At 40.0% G+C, this 15,670-nt stretch overlaps 1 protein-coding gene across 1 annotated transcript in view; it reads right to left on the bottom strand.

Moving 5' to 3' along the window:
- The window catches only part of LOC136886744 (fatty acid synthase), a 198,915-nt gene that overhangs the window by 88,730 nt on the left and 94,515 nt on the right, over window positions 1-15,670 (bottom strand). The window contains exons 17-19 of the mRNA XM_067159548.2: window positions 7,860-8,120; window positions 4,280-4,456; window positions 490-815 (exon numbers count right to left, since the gene is read on the bottom strand). Of these exons, the coding sequence (XP_067015649.2) occupies window positions 490-815; window positions 4,280-4,456; window positions 7,860-8,120 (764 nt within the window). The remainder of the gene's footprint in view (window positions 1-489; window positions 816-4,279; window positions 4,457-7,859; window positions 8,121-15,670) is intronic.

Raw genomic sequence — 15,670 nt, 5'->3', positions numbered from 1 at the left:
CTAAGTCGCCAATGTTAAATTCCCATTCGACTTAAGGTAATGGCTTTGTTAGACTGCTCAAATTGTTTCCAAGGTTATTTTGAAGACTTTTCCATATGGTTAGTTCACTCCTTTCATCACGCAAGTTCAAGGATCAGGCTAACAGTTGGCGTTCAAATCTAAAAATCAATATTTCTCACCCTTCCCGCCTTCTTGCTTCGTAGCATAACATTTTGCCAAGCATGGTTTCCTGGAGAACACATATGTAGAAAGATTATTTTGAAAGAATGATTGGACAAGAGAGTGAATGTGAGAGAGAAAATAAATGGATGAGTTCAGTCGATTTTTAATTTTATCAAAAATGCAAATAGACAAGATGAATATACCAGATTTTAAAACTTTTTGTGAAGTTTTAAGTACAAAATATCTTTATACCTAGGTGTAGCCATAGCCTCTACTTTGTTTTCTGTAAAAATTCAAAATGTGAAGAAACCTAGTAAACCAATTTACCTGCATAAGAGGTAGATCACCAATGATAGCAGCCAACATTGGTGCCAGAAGCTGAGACTCAGGATTTGCTCTACTGTCCACCACCTCCACAACGTTCAATTTCAAGCCTGCATAGTTCTCCAAAAGAACATGTACGCACACAGTTACAGCTTGACGTAGACTATACAGTAAGATGTCGGGGATCTGGTATGGCACAAACTGGTGACGCTCCAGAACTGGTTCGCCCCGTGGTTTCCGACGAGCAATCGAGTTGGCTTTGATGCCACGGATTTGCACGCCACCGGATACCGTCAGGTCCAATGTCTTGTTGACATAAACTGGGAAAACTGAAAAAGGGGAAGAAAGTCGTATGTAGAGAGATGAACATGAAAAAGGAACAAAAATTTGGATAAGCAAAAAGACAGGTCAGTGTGGAAAGATAGAACAACTAAAAGGAGAGACAAGGACAAAAATGAATTTGTCGTGGCGGTTTTTTATGACCGGATGCCCTTCCTGACGTCAACCTCATCAGAGGAGTTAATGGGAGATGAAATGAATGACGTGATATATGATAGTAGGGAGAGGGTGAAACCCGGTGCCGGCACATAGCCTACTCCTGTCGAATAGCAACAAGGGGTCTACTCAAGGCTTAACGTCACCGTCCGACGGACGAATCACCATCAACAGCGTCATATGCCCTCACTCCATATGAGCACTGTGGAGAGGTTTGGAATTTAATCCAGGCTTTTGGCACGCAATCTAGTGATTAGAAATTGTATACCACCACCTCCCCTACCCTGCCGGCCAACATTCAGATGGTGAAAATTTTTTCGACCAACGGGACTCGAACCGGCTAACCTCGGTGTTAGACCGTTTTAGACTTCAGCGCCTTAACGATCATGGCCACCAGGCGGGCTAACACATCTTCATACAATGCCATCTTTAAATAGATGCATTCCCTCTTTATCAATAGTAGTTCCACTACATCCATTTCTTATCAGCCCCCGAGGCACTTGTTTTCTGTTTCCCAGTTTCATCAAGAGAGCGGCTTCAACACATACTGAGGGGGCCATCTTGAAGAGGGAAGTTCAGGATAAAAAGCCAGACAAAGACAAGAAAATATAAGAGAACAAAAGATGAAGATGAATGTAGGTGATAAGGGACCAGGAGCACAGGGCAAACAGAGAAGAAGAAAAGAATCCCAAGAGTTCAATATTTGTGATGAAAAGGAACGAGCAAAGCAACTGGGAATGATAATGAGAGAAGCCATCTATTTGAAGATGTGGAGAATGTCCTTGTCATTTTGTGATTTTGTTTGTCCTAGTTTCTCTCTCTTCTGCTTCTCCCTCTATCCCACGGGTGTCAAACTATCCCACGGGTGCACAAGGGCACAAGTTGCTTCTCCTCAGTTAGCTTGTACTTCCCCACATTGCTGACTCAGGGCTGTGCATATCTACCGATGATAGGATCAAGTTACCTGAGTTGGTCTACAAGTAATGGTTAAAACATACAGCTACATAGTCTGAGACATAAGGATTGATACAGAAATTTGTTATTTTGTATTTGCATACTTCAGTATCAATATGGTTGCTTAAAGAGATGCTACTTTTATCATAATCTATTTTCTTTTGTTTAAGTTTATAAAAACATGACAGTTTGCTACAGAAGCAATATACTGTATTAGTGGCATAGTATTCAGTATTCTTCTTCTTCATAATTGTTGCTAGAAGAGTTGAACATGTTAAACCCTTGTAAAGTAAATGCCTTTAATTTGGCATTTCGTTGCTTATGGCAACTTTTAAAGTGATAATTTATTTTCCTGGAACATAATGATTACAAACCATGTTGTTCAGCACATTTTATACAAACACTGTGTTGAACACATTTAATTACCTACAGTATGTCCTCATAGGAGATAATATATACATGTATTCTACAGAGTACTGTAGTTACGAAAGTGTAATGTATTACTGGCACACTTTATCTTGGTGCATTTACACCCTAGTGCTGAATCGGTCGACCTCGGCAGTCTTCGAGATTCATACTGGCAACCTTTGAAACAAAAACCATGAATCACTTGAGCATCACTGTGCGACATCTGGTGTACACTTTACGTACTTGTATTGTTGTTGTTTACACAGCAAAGCCAAACTATAGAATTCATGCTAGGAACAAGATTTGCATCGAGAAATGTTATATAATGTGTATGTGACATAGTTGTTGGCTTAAGATAATAACGGTTTAGAAACTTCATATCGATTGATCACATTCTCGATTCAATTCATATTTCATTTTCATTCAGTTGGCAGCACTATCGGAACGGGGACAGCTTCCTCCTTACTCCTTACCCCCGTACACAAATACACCAAGATAAAGTGTGCCGATAATATACTCCTCCAGACTTGCTCTTTGTGTTATGTTAAGAACGATGGTGCAATTGGATTGGCGGAGAAAATGTTTCTTTTCGAGAAAATTACATTAATTTGTTACTTCCGCGCGCAGGATTCAAAATGACAAACTTGCTGTATTTGCTATGCCACAGCACAAGCTGCTGCCATGCTTCGGGTAAGAGAAGGGGAGGTAGGGGAAGTGGGGTGTACAATGGAGACAGAGAGAATGCTCCGCATGTATGCACAATCGTTCTCGTTTGATTCACACAGGATTGTGCTTGTCTCTTACAGGCAATATCCACAGTTCATTTATTAAACAACTGTAACTGCACACTCTGTAATTAAGACATACTTCTCAGTCAAGGAATGCAACAGATCGTTTCTCCTCTCATCTGTTGGTTGCAGTAATGTCCTTTGTTATTTACCATGCTCAAAGATGCCTCAAGATTGTGTATTCCTTCACTCACAACATTTTAAATGGAATGAAATACTGAATGAAGGAAACAATACGTCCAATGGTTTGATTACAGTAGATGTTCAATATCCCTCTCTCCTACTTCGATGCACAGTCCACAATGGTGTAGTAATGAACTTTGGACTTCGTTCAGGATGTGTGGTGTCGCAAACAACCAGGATAGCTTCCTGTATTCTTGGTACAAGTTCATCTTCTCTTTCGATGATGTTCACATAATAGTCAATTTATGCGGAACAAACTGTACACTGCCCACTGGGGCTGGGAAGCGACTATCCGAAATGCATTCGCACCGAGCATTGTCTTTCTCTCTCCCATTTCGTACTTCCTCTCCCCCTCTGACACACAGCAACAGGTAGCAACTGGCTCTCTGACGTAGCAAACAGCAACTTTGTCAACTTGAATCGCACGTCCGTAAGTAACGAAGTAACCTCATTTTCTCAAAAATAAACATTTTCTTCGCCAATCCGATTTCACTATCGTTCTTGACACACCACGAAGAATATCTCTAATTTTTTTGTCGGTATAGTTCTGATACAGTAAAGCCTCCGTGGTTCAGATGGCAGCGTGTCGGCCTCTCACCGCTTGATACCGTGGTTCAAATCCCATCACTCCATGTGAGATTTGTGCTGAACAAAGCGGAGGCGGGACAGGTTTTTCTCCGGGTACTCCGGTTTTCCCTGTCATCTTTCATTCCAGCAACACTCTCCAGTGGCAATGCCATTGTAATAACAGCCTATATATGTTTCATTCATTACATCCCTGACCCGGTCAATGACTTAAAAACAGGCTGTAGGTTTTCATTTTCAGTTCTGATACAACCTGTAGAAGGAAAGGTGGCCAATCTGGAGATGTTTAGTTTCAAGATGCTCATAGAATAAACATGGGAAGATCTAACAGTTTGAATCTACTCTTGATCTTTTTATGGTCCTACTTTGTTTATCCCTACCTGGTTCATCTCCCAACTCCTCAAGCATATCCTGGTGTTGAAATGCGTCAATACGGATCTCACTGATGGCTGTTGGTACGAACAGAGATCTGGAGTCCAGGCTGAGGATCTTCATTTGAAGAAGGTTATCCAAAAATGCAATCCAGTTGTCATGCCAGCGAACTTCACCATATGTAGCTGCAGAAACAGGCAAACATCACGATTAGGGGAGAGTCTATCTTTTATAATCCCTTCATACAAAGGAATGTTTAAATAATATTTATGTTGCTAACAGCGAATGTAAATATTACTTAAAACTGAACACCCAACATGATATGAAATAAACTTGTACAAATATAGGAGGTACAAATCAGGATACCACACACAAAGAATTATGACAAGACTAAGACAGGAGGATAGCCTCTCCCTACTCCAGTTCAAATGTGGACTATAGAAAGTCATCAAAAACTGGAAAGAAAGAGTTAGCAGCAAATGATATCCACAGTGGAATAAGTGCTGGCTGCAAAAATACCGGTATCATATTCAGGTTAGAAGACCCACGAAAACTTAGTCTTGATGTCAAAAGTAATTCACAAGGAATTTTAAAATAAAATGTGGAAGTACTGCTAAGTTGTGATTACAGTTGGAAATGCCCAGTATTATGAATTTGTGTTTGAGAATTTCACAATCTTAGCCTGAGAGGAGGAGTTTCCCTAGCTTTAGGAGCTATGTTAGAAATCATCATCATCATCATCATCATCATCATCATCAATGTTGCCTGGGTGTAGTTAACAAGCCTTCTCCACTCCTTTCTGTCCTTCCACTTTTCCTGCTCCATTACTTCCACTACATCCAAACCAGCTTCTCTAATGTCCTTCCAAATCTGATCCATCCACCTTCTTCTCAGTCTTGCAACTGGTCTCTTTCCCTTAACTTCTCTAATTCCCTTCTTGCTACCCGTTCCTTTCCCTTTCTTTTTACATGTCCGAACCATCTCAGTCTTGCTTTCTGTATGTTCTGTACTAAGGGTTCTATATTTAGCTCTTCTCTGATTTTTATATTTTAAATTCTATCCCTTCTTGTCTTTTTAACCGATGTTCTTAAAAATTTCATTTCTACTGCTTGGATCTTACTATCTTGTCTCTTATTAGTTACCAGCGTTTCTAGCCCATATGTTACAATTGGTATGAAATACTGTTTATATCATGTTAATTTCATTCTCTTGAGTACTTTGTCATCCCATAAAAGCTCTCTGACTTGACAATAAAATGTTGTACCTTTACTTAGTCTGTTATTAATTTCAGGGTTGATTTCATTACTTCCATTAATAATGCTACCCAGATATGTAAACTGTTCTACATTCTCTAACTGTTCTCCATCTATGTTCACTTGGCTTCTCTTTTTCTCTTTTCCACAGTGCATGACAACAGTTTTCTTTTTACTAATTACCATTCCAAACTCCTTCAGATTTTCATACCAAATATCCAGTCTCTTCTGTACTTCCTTTCCTCCCTTTCCCCAAATCACCACATCATCTGCAAATACCAAAGCATTCACTTCATCACTACTGATACTCTGTTTTACATGTTTTATGATTTCATCCATCAATATAATAAACAATAATGGTGACAGTGCAGCACTTCCTTGCTTGAGACCTTTTTTTGTATAAAATGATTCAGAGTCGCCACGCCCCACTTGGACACTACTTTTACTCTCATGATACATTTTCATCTTGTTAATTAATGATATTGGTATATTCCTTTTTCCTAGGCATTCCTATACATGTTTGCTCTTAACTGTGTTATAAGCTTTTTCCAAATCCAAAACTATGAAGATGATTTTCTTGTTCCTTTCCAGGTGTTTTTCCATTATTGTTCACACTGTAAATATCAAGTCTATTCTTGATCTATTCGGTCTAAAGCCGTATTGTTCTTCCCCTAACTGTGTTTCTATTACATCCCTCAGTCTTTTGTCTATGATTTTCTCCATTATTTTTAGCCCATGTGATAATAGGGTTATACCTCTATATTTTTCATATTTCTTCCTATTTCTTTTTTATGAACAATGGTACAATGCTTCCTTGTTGCCAGACTTTAGGTACCCTTTCAACCTTCCATATGGCATTGAGGGCTCGGTATTTTGTCTGTCCACCACCGTGTCTCCTTAACCTTAACCTTTGCTTTTGTTTTCCCACATACCTTAATTGCTGCTTCCACAAATGTGTGTCTTAAATTGTCCCACTCTTCTTCTCCACTTTGTATTTCTGTGTTATGCAACTTCCTTTTTATGCAATCTTGGAATGCCATTCTTTTATCCTCCTCCTCCAATTCCCAAATCCTGATCTTTGTTTTAATTCCACAATCAATAATCTATGATCACCTTCCATACTTTCACTGGGGATTATCTTCGTATTCATGACGTACCTTCCCCATTCTCAGTCTGTTATTATAAAATCGATGAGTGTTCCATACTGACCATCCCAACTATAACGGCTGATCTTCATAAATCATGTGTTCTTTATTATCAGGTTATTTCTGATTCAAAAGCATTCATAAGCATTCAGATCTCCCACTATCATGATCCCATCTCCAACAATATGTATTTCCAGTTCATTGAGGAACTCTTCTTTTTTCTTACATGCTACATACTGCTGTGGAGCATACACTTGTACTATCTTCAGTAGTTCCTCGTTTACACGTATGTGCATTATTATAATTCATTTACATACTCAACTTCAGCTATTGGTTCAACATTCTGATTCGCTATAAATCCCACTCCATTTCTTTTCTCTTTACTGTTACCCATCCAGTACAAGGTGTACCCCTTTCTTAGTTTATTCATTACTTTCCCTTTCCATTTTACTTCACTTAATCCCAGGATGTTGAGATTTCATCTCTCCATTAGGTAAATCAATTCCTTTCCCTTCCCATTCATTGTTAAAATATTTATTGTTCCAAATCAGGTTTTGCTCTCTGATCTAACACTTGCATGAACATCAGCATTACCATCATACTGTGCAATTGTAGTCAGAGGCTTATCAAGTCCATTTCTATATTTAAACTTCCATTCGAGGCTTGTATTATAGTTGAAAGTAAGTACAAATTTACTCATCTGCTGACCGCTAAACCTAACGCATCTGAGGATTTTCTTTCGGGGTTTACTCCCTAGCCTTTGAAGATCCCTCTTCTCCACAAGGCAGCGATTTCCTCTTCTAATTTTCCCCAGAGAGGATGGGTCGCCTCATCCACCATCTTCACCATTCTGAAGGTCTCCTTCTCTGCCTAAGATGCTGTTAAAAACTTCACCTGTAACCCTGGGCATGGGTTCCATGTTATACCCTGTGAGACTGGGTCCCTGCCTGAACTCAGCTCTCCTTCACACTGGCCTACTTATGTGGAGCATACCCACCCCCGCGACGTGGATGTGCCAGACAAGAATTACTCAAGTGAAGGATAGAGACGGTAACCCTATCTCCCTTGAGCCGGGTTAATGGTTGTGTATGATGCCACAACCAATGGCTATGTTAGAAATACAACACTAAAATGTTGAAGGGGCTTCCTGATATATGTCTACATATTAACGAATGATTTCTAATACTCACCTCCTTGATTTACTTTAACAAGGCTGCGGAACAATCCACTGTAATTGTATCCTCGTAGCCTGAGCTCTTTGTAAACATCTCTGGTGGTGTAATCAACAAGATCTTTGTCTTCACTCTCCAAAACAGGTGGCGTGTTCTTGACGTGGTATTTGTTGGCATCTTGCAGTAAACTGACATGTCCTGTGACGATGGCAGTCCCTCCTTCCACTACTTCAAAGTTACCACTGCTTGGATGGATCATCACAAAAAACATTACAAAACCTGGGGAAAGAAAAGCAATTAGAATTAGAACACACTGACATTACAGCATTCTGTAACATATTAGAAGAGTATTCTGTATTATAAAACAGTAAAAGGTAATGTTGCACTAACACCTACAAGTTTTTGGTGAATTATGGTAAGGTGTACTCGTACGTCATGTACAGACTGCATTATGCTAACCATCTGTCATAGGGAACTTTCTATTGTAAAGGGTTAGTATCTTTTCTCCTCTTCCTTTTGGTGTATTGAATCTGTCTATCAACCTTTTGCTTTCCTCTGAGCAACTTCAACGTCGTCACATTTTCTTGTTTTGGTAATCTGTTTTAGCAGCCATGGCTTTAATTAAGGTACAGCCCCAGAATTTGCCTGGTGTGAAAATTGGGACACCACAGAAAACCATCTTCAGGGGGTTCGAACCCACTATCGCCCAATGCAAACTGTTAGCTACATGACCCAAACTGCACAGTCATCACGTTTAGCATTGTGACAATCAACCATGGTGGAAGTGGTAAAGTGTGACCTCTAGCGAGAGGGTTTCCTTGCACAAACAACAAACTCAAGTGAAAGTGATCTTGATTCTGATGATGGTTCTTATATGAGTGATGTGAGGTGGTAGGAATTAATACAGAAAATAAAAGTGATAGTTAGATGTGCGGTGTTGAGCTAAGTGCTTACGTGACAGGTACCTGTGCATTCCAATGGGAAGGTATGTCTACTCACATGGTTTAGAGGGAGATGTTTTGGGATGTGCAGTAGTAATGTGTTAGGCTATATTCTGTCATAACTATTTGAGCATATGTGCTTAAACTATCACATGTTCATGCTCCTAGCTTGCAGTGAGTAATGCCTTCCTGCTGCACCAGTGAGTAGTGTGCACTGTAATTGCTCCCGCAATGAGGGACTCAGTAAGGTATGCCCTGATGTGAAAATGGAAATTATAAACTATAAATTTCATTTTAGTTCCGTATTGAAATGCAAATAAGATGAAAATGGGAAACCATAGGAAGCAATCTTCAGGGCTGCCAATGGTGGGGCTCGAACCAACCCTCTCCCAAATACAAGCGTTCAGTTACATATCCCGTATTGCATGATGAACTTGTTTGGTAAAACAGTAAAACTGTTCACATCTCTTTGGTTTGCTCTCTCTTTTCTCTCTTCTTATGCCACAACAGCCTTGATCAGCTTTGGACTACCAGGCAACTGCGACTCAGCCTAAAGGACTGCAGATTATGAGGTGCTGTGTGATCGGCACAACAAATCTTCTCAATGGTTATCCTTGGCTTTCTAGACCGAGGTCTAATATCATAAGCAAAATATTTTTCGCTTCTGATTTGATTTGATTTGATTTTGCTGATCAAGTGAATGGCCATTTCTCAAAACATGTATGATCTATGATTGATTAAATTAACATGATTATATTGACATGGCAGACCCATCAACAACCTGGTGTGCTTATTTACATGAGCTTAGTCAATAGGGACAAATATAAGGCCAAAAATGGTGAAATTTGTGAAATCTCACCCCATTAGGCAGCACCTATTCAACTGTAATCACATAGGCTAAGTGGACCTTGAATCAGCCCTCAGATGCAGGTAGAATTCCCTGATCTTGCCAGGAATCAAACCCAGTGCCTCCACGTGAGCGTGAGAGATAGTAGTGCTACCCCTAAATCCCTGGTCTTTACCGGGCGAGTTGGCCATGTGGTTAGAGGCGCGCGGTTGTGAGCTTGCATCCGGGAGACAGTGAGTTCGTATCCCACTGTCGGCAGCCCTGAAGATGGTTTTCCATGGTTTCCCATTTTCACTCCAGGCAAATGCTGGGGCTGTACCTTAATTAAGGCCATGGCCCCTTCCTTCCAACTCCTAGCCTTTCCTATCCCATCGTCGCCATAAGACCTATCTGTGTCGGTGTGACGTAAAGCCACTAGCAAAAATAAAAAGATCCCTGGTCCAAAGAGAACTTCAACCTGGCAGGACCCCAGCTGAAGTACAGCACGAACTTCCAGACAATGCCTCTGAAAATGAGGAGAAACACTTGCAGACCTCTGTGTGTTCGAAGACCACTGTGCTACATCGAAGACTACGATTGCGCTTAATAACTGAGGGAGATTGTTGTAACAGCATGAACTTCAATTTTCTTTGTAATATTTTGTCTCTGTGTACCTATGCTATTGATATATTGTTCTTAAGTTCTTTTCTTTGTTCTTAAGTTAATACATTACAAATCCTACCATTTTATTATTAATTCAATTACTCAAATCCTTAAAACACAACAGTTTTAGTGATGAGGTAAAAGACTTGTTGTTTACATGTTGATTTGACAGTCTGTAAGTACTTTCTCTATAATTACCTGATAGTTTGACAAGCTGTATTTTCTACTGAGCATGCATTACAACTTCAACATTGAACTCGCATCTTCGATATGGATGTTATTTAGTTTCAACAATTTCTACAGCAATTCAATGTTAATAATGAGTGGATACTCAATACAATTGTTTAAACTATCAATTACCGGGCGAGCTGGCCTTGCGGTTAGGGGCGCGCAGCTATGAGCTCGCATCCGGGAGATAGTGGGTTCGAACCCCCACTGTCGGCAGCCCTGAAGGTGGTTTTCCATGGTTTCCCATTTTTACACCAGGCAAATGCTGGGGCTGTACCATAATTAAGGTCATGGCTGCTCCCTAGGCCTTTCCTGTCCCATCGTCGCCATATGACCTATCTGTGTCGGTGCAACGTAAAGCAAATATCAAAGAAAATAGAGACCAATTCAAATCGTCAAGATCAATTCGGGCCTTACTATCCTTCCAAATTTTGACTCTTCTGTGCTCAAACAGAAAATTTCGAGCACTACATTCAACGTTTTAACAACTAAATGCAAATGAAAAACAAACTTGATACAAGGAGATGTATGCCTGTGTGTTGATAAGCAGCATAGGACTAGATGCCTTTTCATTACGGTCATCTCTGGCATCTTATTATTTATAAATTTCATTTTCCGTATTCTTGCCTATACATCTCTGGCATCTCCTAAAAAAAGCTTTCGAACTAAAATTTGATGAGGTTGTTAAGCATCTAACAGACCAATTATGTTCCAGACGTAATGTCACAGTCAAACATCATTGTTTCCTCAACTGCACATAATCTCACGCTCAATCGATATCCAAATATGTTATAATACCAATATAAATGGTCCGTCATTGGACATTATAAATTTTCCAGCTAACTCATTCTTGGTTGCCAGCGTTTCGCCCTCGTGTGCTAGGGTGGGCTCATCAGTTGGTACCTAGCACACCTACCAATACGCTGGCTAGTGCATACCGTGGAGGCCACTGCGTAGGCTAACTGGAGCCACCGGCAGTGCCAATGCACTAAGAGACTTTGTCTCATTATCAAAAATTGATGCCTGCTTGGCCATCAGATGACATAGATGTTGATTCCCATAGGGCAGAGATGGCGAACCTTTCCCAACTAGTGTGCCATTTTATGTCTGATTTATTTTTCTCAACTGTATACTGTGCCACTTGTTGTTTTCTTATGGAATCGCTACAATCACCCCGCCCCCACAATCCACTACCGACTTCCATCCCTAATTCCAAATTATGTTTGTTAATATGTAATTACACATACACCGTAAAATAATACATTTCATTGCATGTTCTGTGGTAGTATTTTGCCAATACCGCAAAAATACATTTTAATATGTAAGTGTTAAGAATACCTAACATAATTTTTCTTTTAATATAATAAGCGCCCATTGTAACACACTTCGTCATTGCGTATTATTGGACATAGAAATCAAAAATACTAATATTGCCGAAGGACTTTAAATGAAATGTCGTTCTCAACTTTAGTGTGAAACTTGTTGCTGAATCTTAGTAGCCATGTCATTTATGTTAGGGTCTTAACTTGTTGTCTTCGATAACACACCAGAAGTTCTTAGGTCTGAACTAAGACGGTTTCTAACAGTTGACTTCGCATGTTCATTGCCTAAAATAGCTGTTCGCAGGTGTATGATGAACCAAACAAAGTAACAAACGCTGTAGCAACTTTCTTCATGGCCGAAAACATCTCTGGGAGGCTGTTCCGCTGTTCAAGTATTAAGTTCTCTAGCTTCTGGAAAGAATATTCATCATCAAAAGCACACCCGATTTTCACCAATTCTTCACCAAGTTGTAGGAATTAGTTTACCGATGCACTATACTGCTTTCTTGAAATTCAGTGAACTCCATTTCTAAACTGTCAATATAAAACCAGGCAAAAAATGGCCTTAATAGCACTCATTTGTGCAATATAAGGTTTTGAAATAAAGTGCGATAGTTTGTCCAAATCTCGAAGTTGAGATAATATCTTGGCAACTATTTTTCTTACAAAATTCGAAGCAATTAACAGTTACGCACTACAAATAATTACGCGATGCTGGCAACCACACATGAGCCAAACTTCGCTAATTGGCTGATGTGGGTGAGCAAATGGTTCGTCGGATGCCTCTGACATTTATCTCACTTGACTTCCGGACCTATCAGTGTTGAAGTGTTGCCATAATGCACGTCTGAATGGAACTAGAATTTAGATTTTCGGTATATATTTCTTCAACCTAAAACACTGTAACTATACCATGCACGAGATATGTTTAGTCTATAGTACAAGACGTACATAAGAATGTTATTATGTGCATGTGGTGTGCCACCGAAATCGTGTTCGCGTGTCACCAAGTGACACGCGTGGCATAGGTTCGCCATCCCTGCCATAGGGAATCTGAAATATTTGTCCTGAATGAGTAAATTTATAATACCAATATAAATGGTCCGTCATTGGACATTATAAATTTTCCAGCTAACTCATTCTTGGTTGCCAGTGTTTCGCCCTCGTGTACTAGGGCGGGCTCATCAGTTGGTACCTAGCACACCTACCAATACGCTGGCTAGTGCATACCGTGGAGGCCACTGCGTAGGCTAACTGGAGCCACCGGCAGTGCCAATGCACTAAGAGACTTTGTCTCATTATCAAAAATTGATGCCTGCTTGGCCATCAGATGACATAGATGTTGATTCCCATAGGGAATCTGAAATATTTGTCCTGAATGAGGCTCCAGTTAGCCTACGCAGTGGCCTCCACGGTATGCACTAGCCAGTGTATTGGTAGGTGTGCTAGGTACCAACTGATGAGCCCACCCTAGCACACGAGGGCGAAACGCTGGCAACCAAGAATGAGTTAGCTGGAAAATTTATAATGTCCAATGACGGACCATTTATATTGGTATTATAAATTTACTCATTCAGGACAAATATTTCAGATTCTCTATGGGAATCAACATCTATGTCATCTGATGGCCAAGCAGGCATCAATTTTTGATAATGAGACAAAGTCTCTTAGTGCATTGGCACTGCCGGTGGCTCCAGTTAGCCTACGCAGTGGCCTCCACGGTATGCACTAGCCAGCGTATTGGTAGGTGTGCTAGGTACCAACTGATGAGCTCACCCTAGCACACGAGGGCGAAACGCTGGCAACCAAGAATGAGTTAGCTGGAAAATTTATAATGTCCAATGACGGACCATTTATATTGGTATTATAAATTTACTCATTCAGGACAAATATTTCAGATTCCCTATGGGAATCAACATCTATGTCATCTGATGGCCAAGCAGGCATCAATTTTTGATAATGAGACAAAGTCTCTTAGTGCATTGGCACTGCCGGTGGCTCCAGTTAGCCTACGCAGTGGCCTCCACGGTATGCACTAGCCAGCGTATTGGTAGGTGTGCTAGGTACCAACTGATGAGCCCGCCCTAGTACACGAGGGCGAAACGCTGGCAACCAAGAATGAGTTAGCTGGAAAATTTATAATGTCCAATGACGGACCATTTATATTGGTATTATAAATTTACTCATTCAGGACAAATATTTCAGATTCCCTATGGGAATCAACATCTATGTCATCTGATGGCCAAGCAGGCATCAATTTTTGATAATGAGACAAAGTCTCTTAGTGCATTGGCACTGCCGGTGGCTCCAGTTAGCCTACGCAGTGGCCTCCACGGTATGCACTAGCCAGCGTATTGGTAGGTGTGCTAGGTACCAACTGATGAGCCCGCCCTAGCACACGAGGGCGAAACGCTGGCAACCAAGAATGAGTTAGCTGGAAAATTTATAATGTCCAATCACGGACCATTTATATTGGTATTATAAATTTACTCATTCAGGACAAATATTTCAGATTCCCAATGGGAATCAACATCTATGTCATCCAAATATGTTGCCACCTGAAGGAAATATGTTGCTACATGCAATTTCAACTGTGAATGCAAAAAGTCGGTTGTCAACGTGGTCTTTCAATTCACTCTAGGCATTAAAGATCCATCCATCAACATCTGAACAACTCCTATTGCAAACTGACCTGACACTTTCCCTCACCCAGGAAGCATCAAAAATTGATAGCAAAACATTCAATACCGGCAAGTCCACAGATGTCAACAAGGTAACTTAAAGACAATCCAACCCTACACAATTCAGCCTACGCTAGAATAAATCAAACCAGTTTTCCTTTTCAAAGGTAAATTTCCTTCAATTAAATTTAGGCAACTTGTACTTGCATTGTGAACGTGATTCCCATATTGCAGCTAACTGTTGCATCGATCACTAGACACTGTGGTGCAAATCTTGTGACAAGATAGGCTATATCCAGAGAGTTTGTATGTGGTCATTAATTTTAAAAAGTCGTAATGTTCAGCGCGTTGAGGAGGCCAATTACCTATCAGTTGTTTACATTATTTTTTCTTAGATTTCAAAGAAGTTGGAAATTTATCAGACATCTCCCTTGGTAAATGATTCTAATCCCTAATTCCTCTTACCGTATTTGTCTCAAGTTGTCCTCTGGAATTCCAACTTTATTTTCATAGTGTGGTCTTTCCTACTTAGAAAATACGCTCAAACTTATTCATTGACTGATGTCATTCCAAGCAATATCTCCACCGCAGCTCAGAACATGTTGTAATTTACAAACTTCATCGTATAGATCTGTATTGAAATACAGCTTAATTAAGAATTAGTATTAGGTTTAATGGTCCACCCAATCAATACACTTCACTTTACAAGTGAGAACACATTCAATATTAAAATATATTATACATTCTTTGGTATTATACCCAAATGTACACTGGTCCACAGAAAGAGCTGGTAGTTGGAAATTTGTATGTATCGTGTGTTTTAAACAGGATGTGTTCCTTGCATTTCCTGTGCAATTGGGACAACTTTGAATTTCTTATGTGCATTACTGTTCCTTGAATGGTCTACTTGAGTCAAGTCAATGGACCATCTCAGCATCTTCATTCCCACTGCATGAAGTTCCTGTTCTTTTTTGATGATCTAGGCTAGCATCAATTCCATAAAGAGGCACCAGTCTGATCAATGTAGCAATGACTCTTGTCTTGACATCAGTAATGGAAGTGCAATCAGAAGTGATGCACAAGCCCAGGTATTTTAACTGAGTTATTTAATTAACTTTTAACTTGCATATAGCAATTTATTTTAAATTTGAAGCCATCTCTTTTCAGG

Source organism: Anabrus simplex, chromosome X (genome assembly GCF_040414725.1).
Source record: "Anabrus simplex isolate iqAnaSimp1 chromosome X, ASM4041472v1, whole genome shotgun sequence".
Lineage (NCBI taxonomy): Eukaryota > Metazoa > Arthropoda > Insecta > Orthoptera > Tettigoniidae > Anabrus > Anabrus simplex.
Note: the sequence above shows the minus strand (reverse complement) of the source record. Positions and strands in the feature narration are given on the sequence as shown.